Source organism: Ochlerotatus camptorhynchus, unplaced genomic scaffold (genome assembly GCF_037179485.1).
Source record: "Ochlerotatus camptorhynchus isolate MF236.1 unplaced genomic scaffold, CSIRO-AGI_Acam_v1.1 ptg000124l, whole genome shotgun sequence".
NCBI lineage: Eukaryota > Metazoa > Arthropoda > Insecta > Diptera > Culicidae > Ochlerotatus > Ochlerotatus camptorhynchus.
In genome coordinates, this window is record NW_027040614.1 from 2,787,887 (window position 1) to 2,812,826 (window position 24,940).

Here is a 24,940-nt window from a genome sequence, read left to right on the forward strand (position 1 = left end):
GGTCATTTTGAATCTTAAAATTTGTCGAAATAACGGATTTGAAATTTTTCTAAAAATTTTAGCACGGAAATGGCACTTTTGATCGAAATGACCTCAGAGACAAAGTTATAGAGATAAAGTTTTTCTAGGAAAATTATACAATGAAATTATTTGTTTTCCGTCGATCTTGTTTTCCGTGCTGAGCACCCATGCTACCGACTCCAGGGAGGCAGCTCCCACACTTGGAGCCTACCTATCGACCCATCAACTCATGAACCGGGAACCAACGGATTTACTTCCCGAAGGAAGGCGTGATCAGAGATGTTATACCCCAGTACATCCCGGCGGCGCCGACTGGGATTGAACCCAGAGAGGTAATCACGCTTACCACTACACCACCGACGCCGCTTTGTAATGTAGCTCACAAACAAAAGTTTGATGCAAGTCGGAGCCGGTCTAGATTTTACGATTCGTCATTTGGCGTGGAATTGCCTAGTAAGTAACTGTAGTCTCTTAGCTGCTCCGAAGGGAAACCGGGTAAGGTTATGCTGAGCACTGGGTCGCTAATACTCAATGAGCACTCTCACACAACGTCAACAGAACATTCATTTTAGTTAGAGCTATAATTTCGTCCACAAATGACTTTTCCAGGTAAAGGGTCCTGTTATCAATCAAAACACCATAGTGAAAATATCTAAGGTACAGCGGATTTAAAAGGTCGCGGCCTGGGTTCCCTTTTTTGGATACGGAATCATGCAGAACGAGAACGGTGTATATAAATTACCTTTGGGAATGCTTGCTTGATAGAAAGGTAGTACACACCAAAAATTTTGCTTATTTTAGACTTGATGAAAGATCAGCAAACGTTCCAGCAAAATAATGCTGCTGAATTTTTCAGCAATTCCATCTTCTGTCAAAATCACAACCTTCTACTAAAAATCAGCTTTATTTCTTTACTGATCTTTCAGCAATTCAAAATTCTGACATTTGGCAGCATTTTTCTGATTAAACTATTAAATTCAGTAAATTGAAATTGTTTTCACTATATGAGCTTCCAGCTTCTGTAAAAGATCGTTCATACAAATAAACGAATAATAAAGATAAAATCGCCAGACTCTCGCCAAGTATCATTTATTAAATATAACCAGAGTCCGAGCCAGTGTTCTTACCTGTATAATTTATTTATTTGTAGTTTTTTTACCTCTTCCTCCTCCTGCGGTTTGACCGGTGGTGTACGAATGTAAAAATACTTGCGACTGTGATGCTAACAGTTTGACAGCTCTTTGACTGGGTGTTAGTTTATGTTAGCTGATTTTTTCGGTAAAAATATCGTTTGCTGTTTTTCAGTAAAGCATTGGATTGCTGATCATGATCCACCAATTCGTTTTACTGATAATGAAAATTTAAATTTGGTGTGTAGTTCCTCATTACATGCCTGATTTGTTTTTATTGGCCCATACTGGGGCTTTTGTTTCAAAAGAAAGAGAGAGAGAGAGACATCTTTATGGGTGTACTACTTGCGGTTTTTTCTGGAGTGGTGTTGGTGGTGAACGATGGCTTCGGTGGCTGGCATTGGTGGTGTTGGCGGCAGGTGATAATTGAAACGTCTTGGCGGCTTCTGAACAGTGGGTGATGGTCACGGCCCGTGGGTGGGTGATGGCAGACGGGCTGTATTGTTGGCGGTTGCGTGTTGTCTGGTCAGCTTCCAAGATGGCGCCGGGAAAATGGCCGCAATACGTTCTCCTTCAGTCTGATTTCACCGAACTTACTTCCCAAAATGTCAACGGAATATCGACGTCTCTCAAGGATACCGACGTGCGTCGTCTAGCACTCGGCCTACTCTGTTGCTGTGGAATATATACAATCCTTCCGCACTGGAAAAAATCCGTTCCAAAATGCATCAACCTCCAGTCACGATTTTTGGGACTAGTAAATTTTTCGTTTACGAAAGTACACCATGAATAAAAATCATGAAATCGTGAACATTGTTCCACAAAATAAACGTGACGCTTGCAAAGGCAACAAAAGTCATATGATCATGAACTCTGTTCGGAAAATCATGATCTAGTTCTGGCAAACGTGATTTATGTTCATGCGTTGTGATTGGTACCGTGAACCTTGTTCTCGAAAACGGGAACATGGTTCATGGACTGTAAAATGTGAACTTCATTATAATTACCAATATTTTAAATGGAGCGAGGAAGTAGAATGAAACAACGGAAGCCTTGATGCAGGTTTTACCCGCATCCCAAACTGGCAGCAGGTATCTGTCCAGCAGATGGAATGAACACACTCTCAGCCGAGTTTTCAACTCAACAAATCAACACCACCTTCGACTTCCATCGGAGCGGAATAAATGTTGTTACCACGTTGACACCAGACGCTGACGGCTTTGAATACGGATGACAATAGCTAACTGTGTTTAACAAAGGGTACAATTAGGCTATATATATCTCTTACGTACTACTACTGTAACTGCCCGTAATATTAAGGTTTATACTACCACGTCCAACTATAGACTAACTGATAGAAAGCACTACAAAAAGAATAATTATATACACCTTTTTTAACTTTAACAATTAACACTCTTACACTTTGAATTATCGCACACTTCGAGTACCTTGTAAGTCACGGACAGGAATGAGAGCGACCAATGCTTTGAAATGGTTATTTAATACCTTGGTGGTTATAACATTCTGTAACATTTTCGAGACATTCCGAAGTTTGCCAACATTATCTTGAAACATTTTTGATACAATCATAGATTTGAAGAAAAAAAACTCCCCAGCTCTATGAGAATATTTTAACTATATTTTTTCTTGATTGTTAGAAAGAACCGGAACAGCAAAGTTTAAAAGTAGAATGGATTTTATTTAACGACTAGCTTGAGTGGAGTCTTGAACAGGAATGAAAAGTTTTTCACCGTTGTTTATTTAAGAAAACTTAGGTTGCTAGGGGTGACGTTCGGTCTCCAAGGAGGTGATCAGCACACTGCGTTACCGATTTACTCCAACACCCCCCCTGAATCGGTCAGTCCTAGGAGGGTCCTCAGTTCGCGGAAACGTCCAGGTTCCAGGGGCTTGGTGAACGTGTCCGCTATTTGGTTTGCTGTATCAATTGCTTCGATTTGAAGTCTTCCTTGTGCCACATGGTCGCGCAAAAAATGGTGCTTTACATCGATGTGCTTGACACGCTTGCTTTCGGTGTTTGTGGCCATTGCAATGCACCCACGGTTGTCTTCGTACACCTTGAATGCCGTGTCCGGTCGAACTTGCTTCAGGTCTTCAAGGATTCCGTGCAGCCACAGCCCTTCGGAGGCCGCGGAACTTAAAGCTGCATACTCGGCTTCACACGACGACAGTGCAACGGTTTGTTGCTTGCGGCTTGCCCAAGACACGGTGTTCCCAAAGACCTTAAAGACGAAGCCACTAACGGATTTCCTATCCTCAGCATCCGATGCCCAGTCAGCGTCTGCGTACCCGACAAGTGCCTCGGCGTCGTCGTTTTGCTTGTACTGGAGCTTCAAGTTCTTCGTTCCCTTCACGTAACGGACCACTCTCTTCAGGGCTTGCCAGTGGGCCTCATCAGGTTGAACTTGGAAGCGCCCTAGGTATCCAACAGCGTAGCATATGTCCGGTCGAACACACAGCATCGTATACATCAGGCTGCCCAGCAATTGACGGTATTGATGCGACACAGGATTCGCAGCTTGTGGTGGCAGGAAACAGCCTTTCTCCATTGGGGTTTTGACATGGTTACAGTCTTGCATGCCGAACTTCGTCAGCACACGGTCCACAGCAGCTTCTTGCGCCAGGTACATGCATCCGGTGGCGCGGTCGTATCGGATCTTCATTCCAAGGAAATGATTAACCACGCTGCAATCCGTCATCTGGAGCTTCTTGGAAAGAGCACGCTTGATCTCCTTCACCAGGTCCAGTCGATCGCCAGCAATGAGCAAATCGTCCACGTAGATGATTATGTATACCCCCCCTCGATCGTCGATCCTGGTATATAGACAGTAATCATGCCGGGAACGGGTAAAGCCGAAATCCAGTAGAAGGTCGTTTAGCTTGTTGTTCCAACAGCGGGGGCTTTGCTTGAGTCCGTACAGCGATCGATCCAGCTTGCAAACGAAGCTCGGCGGTGCTGCAACTCCTTCGGGTATGGCCATGTAGACGTCTTCTTCAAGCTCACCGTAGAGGAATGCGGTCTTCACATCGAGTTGGTGAACGTGCATCCTTCGGTGGGTTGCTACAGCAAGAACGGTTCGTATCGTGGCTAACTTTGCTACGGGGGAATATGTTTCGTTGTAGTCGACTCCGGGCTTCTGTTGGAATCCCTTCGCCACCAAGCGCGCCTTGCAACGGATCGGTTCGCCATGCTCGTCCGGCTTGATTCGGAAGACCCATTTCGATTTGAGCGGAACCACACCAGCAGGGCATCTCACCAATCGCCAAGCATGGTTGTCCGCTAGCGACTGCAGTTCCTCACGGACCGCTTGCTGCCAAAGAGCTTCGTCGGCTCGTCCAGCGATCTCCTTGTACGCCTCCGGGATATCGAAGATCGAACGCTCGGCCTCATCTCGTCCAACGGAACCGTCAAATAGTACATCGGAAACGTTATGGGGAACATCTGCAGAATGGGATTGCGCGGCAGTGAAAATTTTTCCAACCAGAAATTCTTTCAACTTACCGGGGAGTCTGCGCTCCCGTTCGCTGCGCCTCGGGGTTTCCATTTCGAGGTTTGAACCACGGTCTAGTTGCGAAGGGAGCGCTCCGGTTTCTTCAACACCGTCGTCTTCAACCTCGCCTTCTTCATCATCAGTCAGGATGTCGTCATGTTGAGCCACCAGCGGCTCATCGGGTTGAACGGACTGTTCAGGGGTTTGCACGTCTTCCTCATCTTGATCCTCGAACTCGTACGGAGCAACAACCAAAGGAGTTTCGTCACGGATCTGGGTGGCAAACGGAAAACTGTTTTCATCGAACTTGACATCTCTGGCTAGGAATAACTGCTTCTTCTCTTTGTTCCACAGGCGGTAGGCGTTCGGCGCATAGCCGATCATCACAGCAGGCTTGCTTTTCGGATCCAGTTTCTTCCTCTGTGCCGTGGACACCCAAGCAAATGCTTTACAGCCGAACACACGTAGTTTACTAACGTCCGGCTTGTGACCAGTCCACATTTCCGCAGGAGTCTTCCAATCAGATACCGCGGTGGTTGGACTTCTGTTCGTCAGGTATACCGCCGCTAGAACCGCTTCATTCCACAGATTCTTCGGAGTTTGGGCTTCAATCAGCATCGCACGCACCTTTTCGACGATTGTCCGATTGAACCGTTCGGACACTCCATTCTGCTGTGGTGTGTACGCTGCGGTTGGCTCGACTTGGATCCCCTTGGAAACGTACCAATCACGCTGGTCATTGGAGCAATACTCGCGCCCTTGGTCGACAGTCAGCTTCGAAATCGAATGTCCCAGAGCGGCACTCGCCATGGCCTCGTACTCTCGAAACTTCTGGAACACCTCGGACTTCTTCTTGATGGGATATACTACTGCAAAGTGCGTGTAATCATCAATAAAGGTGACGAAGTACCGAGAATCATCCCAAGCCGCTGGTGTAATTGGACCGCACACATCGGAGTGCACTCGTTCTAGAGGTCTTGTAGCACGGACTCTAGTACCCGTGAATGGTTCTCGGCACTGCTTTCCGAGAACACAAACATCACAAAAATCCAATTTATCTGGTTTCTCGGGAATACCTGTTACCATGCCATGCTTCGCGAGTGTCTTTAAACTCTTGCTCCCCAAATGAGCCAGTCGACGATGCCACAGGTTACCAGTCACAGCTCCACACATGTTGGCCGCCACCGTATCGACACGGAGATCGAGCTCGTAAAAATCGCCCCGCATGGGACATCTCGCAATCAGGTCACGACCTCGCTTCATGATCGCTTCCTTTTTCGTGAATGTGACATCAAGATCCGCTTTTGCCATCTTCTTCACAGATAGCAAGTTCGCTCGAAGATCTGGTACGAAGAGGACGTTCTTCAAGCTGATATAGTTACCTTCCTTGTTGACGCCGTGGATCGTGCCACTGTGCCGGGAAATCAGGGATTGATCATCCTTCGCCACGTTTATGACGACAGGGTGCTTCAGCTTCGTGAGGTCGGCGAAACAGTGCTTCACATTCACAAGGTGGTCCGACGCTCCGGAATCCAGCTTAAAGGAAACTGCTCCCTCGTCCTTTGTTTGGGAGCATATCCCGGTCATAAAAGCCACCGCCTTACCTCCAGCAGCAGCGTTAGCTTCAGCGCGCCCATCTGTCTTCAACTTCACACGACAGTCCTTGGCCTTGTGCCCCTTCTTCTGGCAACGGTTACACTTTCCGGTGAACTTACCAGGCTTCTGCTTCGATCCTTGGAATGCTGCAGGTTTCTCTTGGCAGGAATCCGCTGCCCGGTCGGTTTTCTTGAGCTCCTCGGCAAGAAGGCGCTCGCGAACAACATCCAGTTTTAGGTTTTCCTCACCTAGATTTTCCAGTGCCGTAACCAACGGATCGAACGACTCGGGAAGGGTAGCAAACAGCTGGGACACAATATCGTTCTCTTCAAGCTTCGCTCCGGCCAGCTTCAGTTGTCGGATCAGCTCTTCGAAGGTTTTCAGGTGATCTTTCACAGACGAACCTTCCATCATTCGTAGCTTAGCAAGTTGCTTCCTGACGAATGTCTGCGACGAGACGGACTTCTTGGCGTAGGCGGATTCAAGGCTCATCCACATCTCCTTGGACGTCTCCTTGTCCCGCACCAAATGCAGCAAATCGTCATGAACAAATGACGTCAGCAGGAACGCCGCCTTACCGTCATCTTCCTGGAACTTCGTGAGCTCGACCGCTTCCATCGGAGGATCCTTCTTGATGATATCCAACAGCTTTACGGACTTCAGATACTTCTCCACTCGAAATTGCCAATTGTCGAAACCGGTGACCGAGAACTGCGGGATCCCGTGGACCAAATCCTTGCGTGAGTCGCCCATAACCTCTCGATTGTTAGAAAGAACCGGAACAGCAAAGTTTAAAAGTAGAATGGATTTTATTTAACGACTAGCTTGAGTGGAGTCTTGAACAGGAATGAAAAGTTTTTCACCGTTGTTTATTTAAGAAAACTTAGGTTGCTAGGGGTGACGTTCGGTCTCCAAGGAGGTGATCAGCACACTGCGTTACCGATTTACTCCAACATTTTTTAATCGACCTGACCAGTAGTTCAGAATCTTCTTGCTAGGTAGCGCTCGTATACATGTTAAGTTTTCGCATGTGATACATCCTGACCAGATAGAGAGTAAAAGTCTTTGGCAAAGTTGTTCAGGAAGTCAAGATCTTTTCGTTGGTGGATAGTTGTTCAGAATTTTCTCACCATGTGGCGCGTTTACTAGTGTACAATTCTCGCGTATGCTATAGCTTGAGATCATGAACAGGTAAAAAAATACTGTCTTCAACATGAGGTCAATTCCTATAGTGCACAATAGTTCAGAATGTTCACACTACGTGGCGTTAGTATACAAGCGAAATTCTCGCATGTAAAGTATCTCGAGATTCTGATCAGATAGAAAGTTACTGTCGTCGACAAAGTTGTTCAAGAGGTCATACATTTTTCGCTAAGGAAAAGTAGTTCAAAATTTTCTCACAACGTAGCGCTAGTATACACGTAAAATTCTCGCATGTGGTTTGTTTCGATATCCTGACCAGATAGAAAGCTACTGTCTTCGACAAAGTTGTTCAGGAGGTTAAAGCCTATTGCTTGGTGTACAATAGTTGAGAATTTCCTTAGCGACGCTAGTATACACGTGAAATTTTCACATTAAAATATCACGAGATCCTGACCAAATAGAATGTTACTTTCTTGGGTAAAGTTGTTCAGGGGGTCAAGGCCTTTTGACTGGTGTACAAAAATTCAAGTTTTTCACAGCATTGCGCTTGTATACACGTTCAATTCTCGCATTAGATGTATTTCGAGACCTACTAAACTGTCATCGGCAAAGTTGTCCAGGAGATCAAAACTTTTTCGTTGGTCGACAGTACAGAATTTTCTCACTACGCGACGCTAGGATATACGTGAAATCTTCGCATATATAATATCTCGAGATCCTGAACAGCTAGAAGTTTACTGTTTTTGGAAAAGCTGTTAAGGAGATAAAAATCTTTTGGCTGATGAAAAGTAGTTCAGAAATTTCTAAAAACTTGGCGGGCAATTCTCGCATATCAAATATCATAAAATAAAAATACAATTTACATCAGCTTAAATGGGATAAGACAAATATATTCTGGATTTCTTTTACTGGTGAAGATTTTCATGCAAATTTGTGGATACATAAATTGGGGTGAGTCGTTCCACTTGTATACCTCTGATAAATTTGTGGTAACACGTATCTCAGATGGAAAACATTATCTTAAAAGATCAATGTCGCTGAAACATCCACCAAATGAATGTTTAGAGTCTCCCTTTCATTTTAGGCTAATTTCAAAATGTCTTATCGATGGGGTATAGAACAAAGAAAAAACCCTGTGTTTACGTGTGCACGGACAACGAGACTAACTCAGAGAGTGAGCCACTTTTGCTCAGTTGAATGGAGAAATTTCTAAAACCGTACACTCCCGATTATAAGTTTAGGCACACCCCCAAAAAACATGAAAATGGGCTATGTTCATAACTTTGTCATTTTAGAGACAAATTGCTCAATATAATTTTCAAATTTTGTATACCAAAGGTTCACCTAAAGTTACACTATTTTTCAAAATTTACTCTGAAGAATCATGATTGATTTTCTCAGAATTGAGTTGGATTAAAAATATTTTAAAATTAAAAGTAGTAGTAGAACCCTTTTTTTTATTAAGTAATTTATTTGTACAGGCTCAATCTAATAAACTTTACAGAGCCAAGTTATCATTTGCGTTATACATAATTGATGTCTTAAATCTAGATCTAGATATGGATGGGGAGAGGGAGGAGGAGGTTTGAGTTATGATTTACGATACAAATATTTCATTATTCCTAAAACATGAACTTATTCCTATTCAATTTGGTATCCACAGTGTAGTTATACAATTATTACAGAAACAAACATTTAAAAAAAACCCACACGAACAAAACAAAAACTAAACATAAAGGTTAGTCAAACTTACAATCTAAGGTTAATATTCTTAAAGAAAACATATATAAGTTTCATAAACTCCAGATCGCGTCTACCAAAATATCTCGAACTGGAACATTAGGTTGTCTACCTCGAGCCCGAAGGGAATCGTACAGTTCAGATCTGACTCCACGATGCTCAGCACAAGAGCAAATAATGTGATCTGCGTCCTGGTAACCTTGTCCACATTCACAGAGATTGCTGTCCTTAGCCCAACACGAAACAAGTGAGCGTTTAACGAATAGTGATTGGACATGAGGCGAGACATCAGACGAATGAAGTCTCGACCCACATCCAACCCCTTGAACCAAGGACTCTTCGACACCTTAGGGATGATCGAGAATAGCCATCGTCCCAAACTCCCTTCACTCCATTTATTTTGCCAGCTGGCGAGCGACTGTTGACGATAAATGAAGAAAAATTCATTGTAGGCGATTTTTCGATCGTAAATATCGCCTTGCATAGCGCCCACCTTAGCAAGTGAGTCCGCCTTCTCATTGCCCGGAATCGAGCAATGAGATGGGACCCATGCAAAGGTGATGACAAAAGATCTTAAAGATAAAGCACTCAGAAGCTCTCGTATTTTCATGAGAAAATACGAGGAGTGCTTTACCGGCCTCATGGATCGAATAGCCTCGACAGAACTGAGACTATCCGTAAAAATAAAATAGTGATCTGGTGCAAGTGAGGCGATCGTTTCTAGCGTATAATGTATTGCCGCCAGCTCAGCAACATATACGGAACAAGGAGCTTGAAGCATTCGAGAGGCGCTATGAAATTCGTTATAAATACCAAATCCAGCGGACGCCTCTATTAGTGATCCATCTGTGAAGAACGATCTTGCGGAATCAACTTGGCCACACTTTGCAGCGTAAATTGACGGAGCAATCATGGAACGATGATGCTCTGGGATTCCGCGAATCTCTTGCGTCATTGATAAATCAAAATGAACAGAACTGTCGAAGTCGGAGAAGCAAACACGATAGGGATTATGCTGCGAAGGGCTGACATCCTGTGTTATGTACACGTAGTACAATGACATAAAACGAGTTTGAGGGTTTAGCTCAAGAAGCTTCTCAAAGTTTGCAATCACCAGTGGGTTCATAATTTCACAACGGGTGAGGAGCCTGAGGGATAATTCCGAAAACCGATCAGAGAGTGGCAACATGCCCGCTAACACTTCGAGACTCATCGTATGAGTCGAGTGCATGCATCCTAACGCGATACGAAGACAGCGATACTGGATCCGTTCCAGTTTGATGATGTGCGTTTTAGCCGCCGACTGGAAGCAAAAACTACCGTACTCTAAAACCGATAAAATCGTTGTCCGGTACAACGTTAGAAGATCTTGCGGATGGGCTCCCCACCACGTTCCGGTAATTGTTCGGAGAAAATTGATCCTTTTTTGGCATTTTCGTCTCAGATACTCAATGTGGGATCTCCAGGTGCATTTTGAATCGAACCAGACCCCAAGATATTTGAAAGACATGGAATGAGTGATCGGCCTACCCAAAAGTTGAAGCTTCGGTTGTGCTGGGCTATGCTTCCTAGAAAAAACGACCAACTCAGTTTTCTCCGTGGAGAATTCGATACCTAGCTGAATAGCCCAAGTAGACAAATTGTCTAAGGTATCCTGTAAGGGTCCTTGCAGGTCGACCCCTTTGGGCCCTGTCATAGACACTACGCCATCATCTGCAAGTTGTCTCAACGTGCAGTTGTCACTTAGACAATTGTCAATTTCTCTGACGTAGAAATTATACAAAAGGGGGCTTAAACATGAGCCCTGGGGGAGACCCATGTAACTAAATCGAGAAGCTGTAGAGTTTCCATGAGAAAAGCTCATATGTTTCTCTGACAGCAAATTGTACAAAAAGTTATTTATTAATGGAGAAAGGCCACAAGCGTGGAGTTTGTCTGAAAGGACTTCAACCGATACTGAATCAAAAGCCCCCTTGATATCCAAGAATACAGAAGCCATTTGCTCTTTTTTAGCAAAAGCCAACTGAATTTCAGTGGAAAGCAACGCGAGACAGTCGTTCGTTCCCTTGCCCCTACGGAATCCAAATTGAGTATCTGAGAGTAGGTGGTTCGTCTCAACCCATGTGTCCAAGCGAAAAAGGATCATTTTCTCCAACAATTTTCGAATGCACGATAACATCGCGATGGGACGATACGAGTTATGATCTGAAGCGGGTTTTCCAGGCTTTTTAATGGCTATAACTCTCACTTGCCTCCAATCATCCGGAACAATATTGAGCTCCAGGAACTGACAAAACAAGTTCAACGTGCGCCTCTTAGCGACGTCTGGGAGGTTCTTCAACAAGTTGAACTTGATACTATCAGCCCCCGGAGCCGAATTGCAACACGAAAGGAGCGCGAGTGAGAGTTCCAGCATTGAAAAAGGCTGGCTGATCTCGTCTACCGAATTCGTCGTTTCGCGAGGAATCAGCTGTGCCGGCACGGAATCAGGACATACTTTTCGCGCGAACTTGAGAATCCAACGATCTGAGTACTCCTCGCTCTCGTTGTTCGAAGACCGGTTACGCATCCTTCGCGCCGCGTTCCAAAGCGTATTCATCGACGTTTCGCGCGATAATCCGTCCACGAATTTCCGCCAGTATCCGCGTTTCTTGGCTTTAGTGAGGCTCTTGAGTTCGTGTTCAAAAGTCGAGTACGCTTCGAAATACTCGGGTGTTCCGCGTTTCCGGAAAAGCTTAAACGCGTCGGACTTTTTACGATAGGCCTCAGTGCATTGCTGGTCCCACCAAGGGGTAGGAGGTTTCCTACGAAAAGACGTTCCTGGAACCGGCCGAGTTTGAGCTCGAAGCGCGCTGTCCAAGATCAGATTGGAGAGGAAGTTATATTCCTCCAACGGTGGAAGCTCTTCTACCGACGACACGGCTTCATCTATCGCGGTCTTATACGTTGTCCAATCGATATTACGGGTGAGGTCGTACGCGACGTTAACGGATTCCGACGAATTGAACCCACTGGCAATCGAAATGCCGATCGGCAAGTGATCGCTACCGTGGGGATCCTGGATCACATTCCACGTGCAATCCAACGATAATGAATTAGAGCAAAGTGTGAGGTCTAATCTACTTCCATTTGAGGATGGACCAGCCAAACGTGTTACTTCTCCATTGTTAAGAATTGTCATATTGAAGTTATCACAGAGGTCATATATAAAAGTAGAACGGTTGTCATCATACAGTTCCCCCCAGCCTGTACCGTGGGAATTAAAATCTCCCATATTCAACCGTGGAGTAGGAAGAACTGAACAGATATCTGAAAGTTGTTTTCGATTAACAACGGCTCTAGGAGGAATATAAACAGAAACAATACAAAGGCTCTTACCTTTAAAAATAGCCTGACATGCGATAACTTCAATACCTGGAAATTGTGGAAGATTCACTCTGTAGAAGGAATGGCACTTTTTGATCCCCAAAAGTACACCTCCTCCACGCGAATCCTCACGATCCAGTCGAATAATGTTAAAATCATGAAAAGGAAGATCGATATCTGAAGAGAGCCAAGTTTCACACAGAGCAAATGCATCATAATCATTATTGTGAACCAAAAACTTAAACGATTCTATCTTAGGAATAAGACTTCGACAATTCCACTGTAGAACAGTGATCAAATCCCCGACCTCGTTTGGAAAATTATCCATCGAAGGAGATGATTGCTGCAAGGAGGGGCCACTTCAATGTCAACTGCTTCAAGAGGGTTTTCACAGTAGGAAGCATTGCCAGAACAATGCTTTTCAGAGGATCAGAAATATCGAGGTAATTGAGGATACTGTCCACAATGTTATCAAATGAGAACAACCCAGATGAAGAAGGGGCTTGTGTTCTGAAAATTGGGGCATCGGGGGTTTTGGATGTCCCCGGGAGAGGTGGAAAATCCTGGGTATAATCAGTTCTGCGGAATCCAGGAGGAGTAGAAGTCTCTTTTTTCCCCCACTCCTTGATTTGGGCAAGCTGATTTGGGGTTCTTCATTGTCAACTTTCCGCGAACGGATGCGTTTTCGTTTCCGTGCAGAAAAACGGAAAGAAGTTCCCTCCTCAGACAAGTCAGAGTCAGTCTCGTCATCTGACAAAAAAGAGAATGGATTTTTGTCGTTGGTCGATGGCGTGGCCGTCTTAAGCATTTCCGCAAAAGACTGCCGGGAACGTTCCTTAAGTGAGCGTTGTAATTTCTCCCCGCGTTGTTTGTACACCGGGCATGACGAGAGACCATGAGGAGTTCCCTTACAGTGCACGCATTTTGGTGCAGTGACTGTGCAGGCGAAATCCTCGTGCTTCTCCCCGCATTTGGAACAGCGTGCCTTGCTGCCACAGTGGGACGCCGTATGTCCCAACTGATTACAGTTTTGGCAGTTCATGACCCGGGGAACGAACAAGCGCACAGGTAGTCGAAGTTTTCCCAGCTCGATGTAGTGAGGAAGGGCTGAACCAGAAAAGGTCACACGGAACGAGTCTGTGGGGGTAAAACTCTTTTTACCCTCGCTGACAGATACTGAGCCCAGTTTTTGGACATGCAGTATCTTCACCGGGGGAAGCAAACGGTTCTTGAAACGGCCAACCGCCTGCTTCTCCAAGATCTCGGGGGTCAGACTCGCTTCGGTGACCACACCTTCGATCTCCACATCACGAGCTGGGAAATCTATACTCGAGCGTAAAGAGCTGGGAGACAGCAATCTCATTAGCCTGTTTCAGGTTAGAGACGGACACACGAAGTTTATTGTGCCTAACCTTCGTGATTTCGGTCACGGCCGAGAATCGCTTCGTCAAATCATTTGAGATTTGCACAACGTTCAAAGGTTTGTTTTTGGGCTGAAAGTAGACAACCCATGGGCCAGTCGAGTCATCTGGATAGGCTCGCGATCGGGGGTTTTTCTGAGCCTGACCTTTGCCAGACTGAGACGACGAACCAGGGAAGGCATCATCTGTCTTCTGAGAAGACGTACGTTTTCGAGCCTTCTTGCCATCGCGTGGCAAAGAATTGTCATCTTCCGACAAAACGTCCATTTCGTCTTGCGACAAAATGTCCATTCTGCCGTACTAGTGGGAGCGAAAAACGCTCTACCACTGAAACGATAATCACTCGATGACGATGATCCGTGTGCAGGTATGCGTTACCACGCACCGATGGTGCGCAAAATGGTTGGCGAATTCCGATGATGCCGAAAACGCACTTTCTTTTCAGAAAAAAACTCACTTTTAGTTAATTGTTTAACTGGGAACTCTAAGCGAGTAAAAAATTGATAATTTAATTCAAGCGAATAGCGAGAAAACTTCCAAAATAGCGGAGCGCGAACTAAGTCGACCGTACTTCTTGCTAGGACGCAGTGAGGTTCGAGTAGAACCCTTATGCTGTACCATTCTTACCATTCAAATAACCTAAGGAGATCAAAAATTGGACGTAAACTGAAAGAGCTTTGAAAAAAAAACACATGTAACAAGAGTAAGCGTTGTGTCCAAGATTGGTGAGATTAATCGCGTGTAGTTTTCGTATATTTAGTTATTAAATTCCAAGAAAAAGTTTAAATGTTCGTAAAAGGTAAAACGTCCCAGAATCCTCACGAACGCAGCCAGTAGGAGACACATCCCTATAAACTGTAGAACAATGCTACTAGCCACCACCAGAGCACGCTGTGTGCAGTCATGAATGGACGTCCATAGGGGTGGCGTAATCGGGCCATTGCGTGGAGAATTCGTGGCACGTACGACGGTTCAACGGTTACGGTTCGGGGTCATCGTCCACCAAGAGACACAGTGATCTTTATAGACTACGGTCACATAGCGAAAGTCAAAACTAAAAATTAATAGTTTGAAGGTGAAAACTAAAGCTAAAGTGCTAAAGTGAGCTAAGTTGGAAGTTTGAAGAAGTTGTAGAGGAAGTTGCCACATACCATTGGACAGCCAGGACCTCGCGGTTTTACCGTAACGCCAGTGAACTCAACGTATTTTTCCGGAGTCGACCAAGCCAATCGCCGATAGTGTGTCCGAATCGCAGTTCGAGAATCTGATCCCTCAGCTACAGTGTGCGCCACCAATCCAGGCAAGTCAACTTACCCTTGTGGTTCGTTGAAACCTCGAGTCCGTCACCATACTCGAGGGGCGCACGGGACAGGTAGAGGCGTCCACCCCTGGCCCAAGAAGGTGATGCGGTACCAGAGGAAGGAGAGGAACGACGACGGCAGTGGCAGGTGAAGGGGCCCCGAAGACAAAGAAGAGTAGTGCTAGCACAAGGTAGGAGTAGACATCTAAGAAAGTGGGAGACCGTCCGTGAAGTGAGTGTCATCAAAACGAATAAAGTGGGAGTTTGTCTTAAGTGAACTTTGAGTGTTTTCTTGGTTCGCGGAATAATCACGAGCGTGCACCGACCCTGAGGCTTGGAGACGGGGGTCTCATCAGTGCTGGGAGTAGCACCGCACTGGCACGTTACACACATTTGCATGTATTTTGGGGGTGTTTTAAGATTATGATCGGGAGTGTAGGTTACTCAGCGCTGAGTGAAGTACGCTTTTGCAAATTTCTCCAGACAACAGTTACTGAGTAAACAATCTCACGACTGAGATAGCCCTATGGCTCGACTGGTTAACTTGTGTGTATGTATTTTATACATTTTACATTACATTACACATTTTAGACAAACTGAGTAGATTCTTCTCGTTTAGATTTAGGATAAGGTGTATGTAACCATAAATTCGACTTCACACTACCAGCAGCGTAGGAATACCGGTATAATGAAAGAGATGATAATTTCATAATATCAGGCCTTTTCTGTATGACTTTGGATGTACCTACACACTTAGATTTTTTGCCGAGATGGGCATTTCCGAGCAGCATGGTATTTTATTTTGCTGGATCTCAGCGAAAAACTTGCCACGTGGTGAGAAAATTCTTAAGTACTGTCTACCAACCAAAAAGTCTTGACCCTCTAAACAACTTTGCAGAAGACAGCAACTTTCTAGCTGATCAAGATTTTGAGCTGAATATGCGTGAAAGGCACTTATATACTAGCGCCACATAGTAAGAAAATTCTCAACTATTTTCACCCAACAAAAAGATCTTGACTTCCTGAAAAACTATGCCGAATACATCTGGATCTAGAGATATTTTATATGCAAGAATTTCACATGTATAGTAGCGCCACGAAGTGAGAAAACTCTGCACTTCTGTCCACCTGCGAAAAGGCCTTGATCTCCTGAACAACTATGCCGAAGACAGTACCTTTCTATGTGGTTGGGAACTCGAGATATTTTATATGAGAATTTTACGTGTATACTAACGTCGCGTAGTGAGCAAATTCTGAACTATTTAGCACCTAGCAATAGGCTATGACCTCTTGAAAAACTTTGTGAGAGACAGTAACTTTCTATCTGGTCAGGATCTCGATACATTCCATGTTGTAATCAATTCAGTCAAATCTCACGTAGTATGGTCACAGTTTACGCGGTTTCCATTTACATTTTCCCTATTATCCGCACTTTTTAGGTGTTTAGGAAGTTTAGCTTGTTTAGATTAAACCAAGTTTTTTGAGGAATACTCGTTGGTTTCAGATCGATTGCATACCCAGCAACAAAATGGCAATGGAAAACTCATGTGTGTTCTACAAAGTACAACAGCGCGAGTAACGGAGGTTAAAATTTTTCAAAAAATTGCTGCACGGAATGACCTTTGAGACAATTTTCTGTTCATTGCGAGAAGCTTCTATTTGATTTAAAAAAGTAAGTAAAAACAGCATTGGATTTAGTTCATTTGTAGCACTATGAATTTCACATGTTCAAGGCAGGATTCTCATTATATGAAAGCATAACTAGCTCATTTGTTTACTTGTCCATAATTTAATTCGGGTCCAAAAAGTGAAATATACATTCCTATGGAATACAGCCAAAAATTTGTGCTTTAGAAATACGATGAAATCATATAGATTAGCAGGTATATAAATTTTCAGTAATTAATTACTCAAATAAGGGTATTATTCAAGTAGCAGCTGTCATCCACAAATCACGGGCAAGAATGCTTTTTTTATTTAGTTATAAAGAAAAATAAACGTTGAACCTTTATTTTTCATTTTTTGAAAACACACGTTCCATTCATGAACGTAACTGTCATGTTCTTCTTCTACGCATTTGAAGCTACGCACAGGAAACAGTTGTTTATGTCTATACTAATAGATTTTTAGGTTTGCACACATATAAGTGGACGAACCTGCTCTTATACGTGTTCATTTAGAGAAATAAAAAAAAAAAACAAAACAAGTTGAAAGTTGTGTTTGTGCAGAAGACAAAATTCGCCTGGAACAAAAGTATATTTTCAGTTGTTCTCTAACCAATCGAGTAGATTAATTGTAGGTGACTAATTTAGAGCACTTTTAGCACTAGTAAAGAAAATAGTTAGATTTGCGAAAAGACAGAAATAACGGTGTGTGGATAAGATGGCAGTGAAAACATGGTACATAATGGTTAAGAAACTGATTTTGAAGTATGGGTTTGCTGAAGATACATGACAGTTACGATAACAGTTAACTCATGCATCGAAAGCTCTCAATTAATAACTGTGGAAGTGCATCTAGAACACTAAGTTGACGCTTTTAGGACCACAATTAAATTATGGACAGAAGTAAAAAAATGATCTAGTTATGATTTCATGTAATGAGAATACTGCTCAGAACATGTGAAAAATATCATAAAAATATTATTGCACCATCGGCGTGAAGAAATTCAAGAAAAAATAAAAAATAAATATTAAATAGCATTGATTTTCCACCAGAAAAGCTTAAAACTCCAACTCACTAATCTGGTCATATCTCAAAAACTATTTGTTCAAATCATTTTCTCAGTCTGTTTACTGTAGTTACTATAAAAAAAAACAAAATGTGGGTTCACCTGTTCTAAGATCACGAATAGCTTATTTGCTTGTAGAGTAATCTCTTCTGAAAGATGAAATGCTGATTACCCCTCACCATCCCTCTCCAACGGGGAAGTTTGGTAAAGAGAGGTGATCAATCCGATTTGTACCTTCCTAAAGAAGTTATCCTTGCTCGGTTTCTACTCTCTATATAAAATTTTCGCACTGCCGCACTCTAACGGAACTATCAACTATATACTTTCATCTCCTCATCTATCGTATAAAAATTACCACTTTAGTCTGTTATTTGAAATTAGCATCTTCAACTATGTAAATCGTTAACTTCACGCAGAAGTAATACACAACAAATAGTTATATAACGGCGCCGGTGGTGTAGTGGTAAGCGTGATTACCTCTCACCCCAGCAGGCCTGGGTTCAATCCCAGTCGGCGCCGCCGGGATGTTCTGAGGCATAACATCTCTGATCACGCCTTCCTTCGGATGGGAAGTAAAGCCGTTGGTCCCCGGTTCATGAGTTGATGGGTCGATAGGTAGGGTCCAGGTGTGGGAGCTGCCTTCCTGGCACGTCGGTAGCATTGGTGCTCAGCACGGAAAACAAGATCGACGGAAAAAACAAACCAAAGGAAAAAAAAAAAAAAAAAAAAAATAGTTATATCTCACTTTTTCCTTGTTTCAAGATCATCCTCGGTGGACAAAACCGAGTCTTGTCACTATCAACAAGGCATAAAAAATAACAAGGACTAAAATGTGTTCCTTTGATTACTGTTCCCCTAGTTTGCAGTAGTCAGGATTAGAAATCGGTGGTAGATCTTACATCCCGTAACGAACCATGAAAAGGTGATCTACCCACGTCTGTCATATTGAAAATATAAGCCAAGTGTACTCCAGATCGAAGATAGTCATAGAATCGATCGAAAATTTCTTGCAAATCGGAGAAAGTCGAATCAAAAATTCAATTTATCATCCTATTTGGCCCAGAACAGCTCAAGGTTGTCTGATGGCTAATGCCTTGTTCAGATTGCAGAGTTATAACATAATTGTTATTACAGAAAAACACATCAAGATAGCGTTATCATATGTTATACCTGACCAATCTGAACGAGAATCGTATGAAATTTCAATGAATTTCTTGTGGTAAAAAATCATGTCGATTTATTCGCTTAGTGTCGAGGTAATACTACTATAATAGGTATCTACTCCAGTGATAAGTCTGACATAGTGAATTTACTTTATAGTAATTACTTTTCACTTAGGTGAATCAAGAATACGGCGATTAAAGCTATGTTCAGACTGGGGAGGTATACATGTTATAAGGCTGTCATGACGATATGTACATCTCTTTCCGATAATTATTACAATATGTTAAAGTCTGTAATTGTTTATAATTTTTTTCAAACGAATTCTTGACACATTTCCTTCAGATGCATGTGAACCGGCAAATAAGCACAAAACAGGTCGGTTGGCCGCTAATTAATTATGCTCGTCATGGTGGCCTTTCAAACCGCTGCGTGCACGGGTGTATAAAACTGCTTCCCATTCACTTGGTTAGGCACAGTCCGCGAACAGTCCTCGTCCGATTCAGATCAACCAGGAGGTTTGCAGCACTCAATAGTTTCAGCAAGTGTCTGTTTTTGCTTTGCAAAGTCAACCAAATCTTACAATGAAGGCTTTCGTAAGTTGCTCAGAGTGATTAAGTGTTTTGATAGTGATGATAAGGACTGTCAAGTGAAAACCATAAGAATATCAAGTGAATCAATTACTGATTGAATGTTGTGCTTTTCTGTTGATCTTCCTGGTCGTTTAGGTATTGGGATCAGTGCTGCTCATGGCTGCGGTCTGCTCCGGATCGTACGTTCCTGCCGATACCCCTGAGGTCGCCGCTGCCAAGGCTGCTCACTTCGCTGCCCACGCCCATGTCGCTGCCAGTTCCGGTCCAGCTGGTCACCATTGGGACCATCATGATGCCCCAGCACAGAAGTGGCACGGACCCATCCACATCCCGGTGATCCACAATGGTGTCCCAGTTGAAACCCCGGAAGTCCAGCACGCCAAGGCTTTCCACGCTGCCTCTTACGCTAAGGTATCTTCCGGATACGGTCACCATGCCCCCTCTGCTTATGCCCATGCCCCCGCTTCCTATGCTCATGCCCCAGCCCACCACGAATCCGGAGCCTGGCATGGACCTCAGCACATCCCAGTGATCCACAATGGAGTTCCAGTCGAAACCCCAGAGGTCCAGCACGCCAAGGCCTTCCACCTGAACGCCCTGCATAACGCTGGTTCTCACTCTGGATCAGCTCAATGGGCTGCTCAAGGGCATGGACATGAGGATGATGGCTCCTACAAGCCACACCTGTACGAGGCCGAACACTACTAAGCCATCATTTCCATGAATGCCAAACAACCCTAGGAACTAGCCAAATGCAACATTTTCATCACTCTGTCTATGCCTGATGCCTTCGCGACTATTGTAAAAAGCATTTCACACACCACGTGCGTCAAATTTGCTCAACTATTGAGTGCCAAGTAGAATTGTCAAAACAAAGGAAGAGTGCTCCCACTGCCGTCACACCATAACAACATACGGGTGACAATCTTCGAGTCAACATCCCGATCGAAGAAGGCCACATCTTTAGTCACCAGTGGGAGTAGCTTCAAACGAATGCCTAGAAACATCAGATCGATCGAAGACTACAAGAACAACAACAAACAACCTCATGAAGAAAGAAAAGAAAGAAGGAGCGAGGTGTGGCAACACACTCTGTAACGATTTTGTGATTTTTCACGCAGTGTGCGTATTCTGTAAATGATAGTGTTTATTAAAAGATTGTCAGTGATTTAAAGAATTTTAAATTTTATTAGTGATCTTTGATCATAATCATTGAGATAATGATGACTGTTGATGACATTTCGCAACACTTGGACAAAGCATTAAACCAAACTCAGCTTGCCACCAAAGAAAATCCTGAGGGGGGAATAACCTGAATTTCGATTGAAAAAAGGAAACTTGCAGAACACCCAAATCAACTCCTAAAAATATACAATAATGAAACTGGAACTCCACTGCCCATAATCGTATATCAGACCCATATGGATTTTTGTTAATTATGAGATAACAACGCTATCCACTATCAATTGGCATCTACTTTCATATTATGTCATAAAACTACACACTTTGATCATGAAAAATGTGAAAACCACATCAAGTCAGTTTCTACTATTTTGAAATTAGAACGTCCAGAGTTCAAGTTGCAGTTCATTTATTTTGCCCAGGGATTTGCCTTATGAAAAATAATGTTGACAAAAAAAATATATAACTGAACAGACTGGAACCGAACCATGGATATTGAGATTACGAGGCCTCTGTGTTGACCACTCGTTTTTGAACGCTGAGGAAACTGAAATGGTTAAAGGCGTATAAGAGCTATCTCACATTAGACGGAAATCATTAATAAGTCATGTTTATGAAATTCATATGTGTGGATCATAAGTCGAGGCTTATGAAATTATTAAATTTATTTGCCTCAGTGTATTTAGAAAGTTACAGATCTATCATACCAATGCACAGTGGTGTAATACCCCGTACAGACTATGGCTTATATCATGTAATATAGGCTGACTTGCAATGAGCACTCATACATCTACACAGCAAAAAAATAATTTTGATATCACATCAAAGTGGATGCACTACAATCATGTCGAAAATTTCATGTAATTTTTATGACCACATAAATAAACAAATGCAGTAAAAGCAGCGTAATGTCAGTTCATGCATTGTATTAATGATAATTTTGTCCTTTTTAGCAAGTAATATTACACCATATTTTCGACATGATTGTAGTGCATCCACTTTGACGTGATATCAAAATTATTTTTTTGCTGTGTAGTTTTCACTGGAAATTCTATGTATGAGTGCTCATTGCAAGTCAGCCTATATTACATGATATAAACCATAGTCTGTACACAGAAAAAAAGTTGTTGAATATTACATCCAAACTGCTCCAACCAGGTCAATCCATCGGTTGTGTAATATAACGTCGTACGATGTACATCGATTTTGCGAACAAAATTACGTCCATTGATGTCATATTGTATCTGCTTTTTGCTATTACATCATTATTTCATACATCAGCTTGAATTACATTGATCGATATTACATTTTTTTTTGCTGTGTACGGAGTATAAAATATAAAGCATATAGTATCTTCGGAGAAGTTTGTGCACTTAAAGAGCCCCTTCTTATGGGCTCAGCCATTTCATGATTAATCTACCTAGCAGGGAGATAAAAAAAATTAATTTTTTGTTTGTCGAAATAGTAAATTGGTATCTCCAGCAAAGTTTTAGACAATATTATTTAGGGGAAATGTTGGCTTCGGCAATACCTTAACCTATTATCGTCAGGGGGGTAAACAAAGTCCTAGAGCACTTAAATTTGGCCAATGGACAATGTATCCACATACCAAAATTGAGCCCTCAAGGACGTTGTTTACCCCCTGACGATAATAGGTTGAGGTATTGCCGAAGCAAACATTTCCCCTATATCAAACATTTTTGCTGAAAACGTCAAGCTTATAGATATATGTAATATTTATTTGTTAGAGCCTTCAGGAAGTCAATGTTTTGCAAATAACTTTTCTGGAAGCAATGTTTTGACATTAGTATTTTCTACACAAATGTTTGTTATTTTTTTTAAATACGCCATTTTGTTTTGGAACACAAGTTCCTTTCTTCAATATTGCTTAAGATATTCAAGGTTTTGAACCAAGATTAGCTCTATTTCCAGTGTCAACAGCTCCAAGTTGGGCAACATTGGGTGAACCAGGCTAATTACATTTGAAAGTATACTTAAAATGCTGCCCAATTTGCAAAATGCTGATTTGGTATACAATCATTAGTCTTCTTTAATTCTTTGCCGATCTGCTTATTACCAAACTATAGGGTAACGACCAGAGTTGGTAATGATCAGTTTAGTCAGTGACGTTTTACGAAAACCAAAAATAAATTGTCGCGGTACAAAAACCATCATTTCCATACATCCTTCGTCATTGACGAAGAGAAGCCGACAGTAATCCCTTTGAACAAATCCTATCGCATCTTTTACCTTTACTTCTCTTTTTTGTATCATGCATGGTCAAAAATAAAGCACTATGAGCGCTTCTTGTTTTTCTTTGTTGATAGACCATTGGTAAAGACACAAGCCTGTTAATCTCAACGTTGGTGGTTTTAAATTCGTATTGTACCCATTTTAAGTTTTTTGTGTTGCTTCCTACGATCATCATTTTTTTGTCAAACAATACGGAACGGCTGAGTAAAACGTGCATTTTTTAATCCTCTCCGAGTAACCGACAGATCTAAGAGAGAGTAAGAGAACTTCTGAGCTAGTTTTTATCACGACGTAAATGAAAGAGGACTGTCTTCATACGAAATTGGGGGACGACTCTATTTACGATGCAAAAAAGATTGTGTTTTGCTGTGGCTAGCTGCGCGCACGCTGAGTAGATAGAAAGAAGATTGATGACGATTCTGAAGATTTCTTGCAAAAAGATGATGAGCGATCCAAGTAGATGCGACCAATGAAAGAAGATTTTTCTCAGATTGATTCGCTAGTGTGAGATTTGTTAAGCATCTAAACTTGAGATTTAGATGTGTCGCCCCCTCGATGCGCTGCTTGGAGTGCAACGAAGATAGTAATACAATATTTTTCATCACTGACTTTGCTCTCTCTACGTTGATGCACGACAGCCCTGGTCACGACTTCCCGTATAATAGTGTCACTGTTGTTCTTTTTGACGTACACAGCAAAAAAATAATTTTGATATCACATCAAAGTGGATGCACTACAATCATGTCGAAAATTTCATGTAATTTTTATGACCACATAAATAAACAAATGCAGTAAAAGCAGCGTAATGTCAGTTCATGCATTGTATTAATGATAATTTTGTCCTTTTTAGCAAGTAATATTACACCATATTTTCGACATGATTGTAGTTCATCCACTTTGACGTGATATCAAAATTATTTTTTTGCTGTGTAGGACTACGTTTGTGATTTAGAACTAGATTGTTTGAGTTTTCCAAAGTGTGGTGAAAATTTGAGCCCAAAATATAAAGAAATAAAAAATCCCACCCATGGTGAAAATTGGCCATTTTTTGACAATTTGGTTACATGGCGGGAATCAGCCTGTTTACTGTAGTTACTAAAACAAAAACAAAATTTTTGTGCATTTATAAAAATCAACATTAAAAAACCTTCAAATTGACGTTCTAAGCTCACGAATAGCTTATTTGGTTGTGGAATAATCTCTTCTGAAAGTTGAAATTTAAAAAAAAAATCGAAAATCCAGGATAGTAGCCCAGAAGGATCTAGGCACTTTAGAGCAAAATAAAAAAAGGCATTTGTTCAAAATGCCAAAATAAGCGTTTTTGCCAAGTTTGGCTCAAATCGTTGACATCGACGATAGGTGGTGTACCCACTTGAGCTGGAATTGACCCATATGTCATTAAGCAGTATTTTGAACACCTTTAAGACAATCCGTTTCAAAATCATCGATGGCAATACAAAACTAGTGAAAAATGTGATTAAGGTTTGGGGCTTGCAGCCAATGTTTAACCCATCCAGAACGAGAAATGTCATCGACAGCCTTTGTTATTTATCTAATTAAAAAGCACATTGTTTAAGATTCTTCAAATCTTTTGCATTAATAGTCTTTTAATAAACAAGATCATTTACAGATTGTGTACACTGTGCGTAAAGGAGGAATAGTTACAAAATCGTTACAGAGTGTATTTCCACATTTCGCTCATTCTCCTTTTCTTTCGTCATGAGGTTGTTGTTGTTGCTCTTTGTATTTTCCAGACTTGGATCTAAGTAGTCTTCGATCGATCTGACGTTTCTA

The 24,940-nt window shown here is 42.4% G+C and overlaps 1 protein-coding gene across 1 annotated transcript in view; it reads left to right on the forward strand.

Annotated features, from left to right (window-relative positions):
- Window positions 1-19,596: 19,596 nt before the first annotated feature.
- The window catches only part of LOC135699967 (uncharacterized), a 58,046-nt gene continuing 52,702 nt past the window's right edge, over window positions 19,597-24,940 (forward strand). The window contains exons 1-2 of the mRNA XM_065220291.1: window positions 19,597-19,714; window positions 19,847-20,416. Of these exons, the coding sequence (XP_065076363.1) occupies window positions 19,703-19,714; window positions 19,847-20,416 (582 nt within the window). The 5' untranslated portion in view covers window positions 19,597-19,702. The remainder of the gene's footprint in view (window positions 19,715-19,846; window positions 20,417-24,940) is intronic.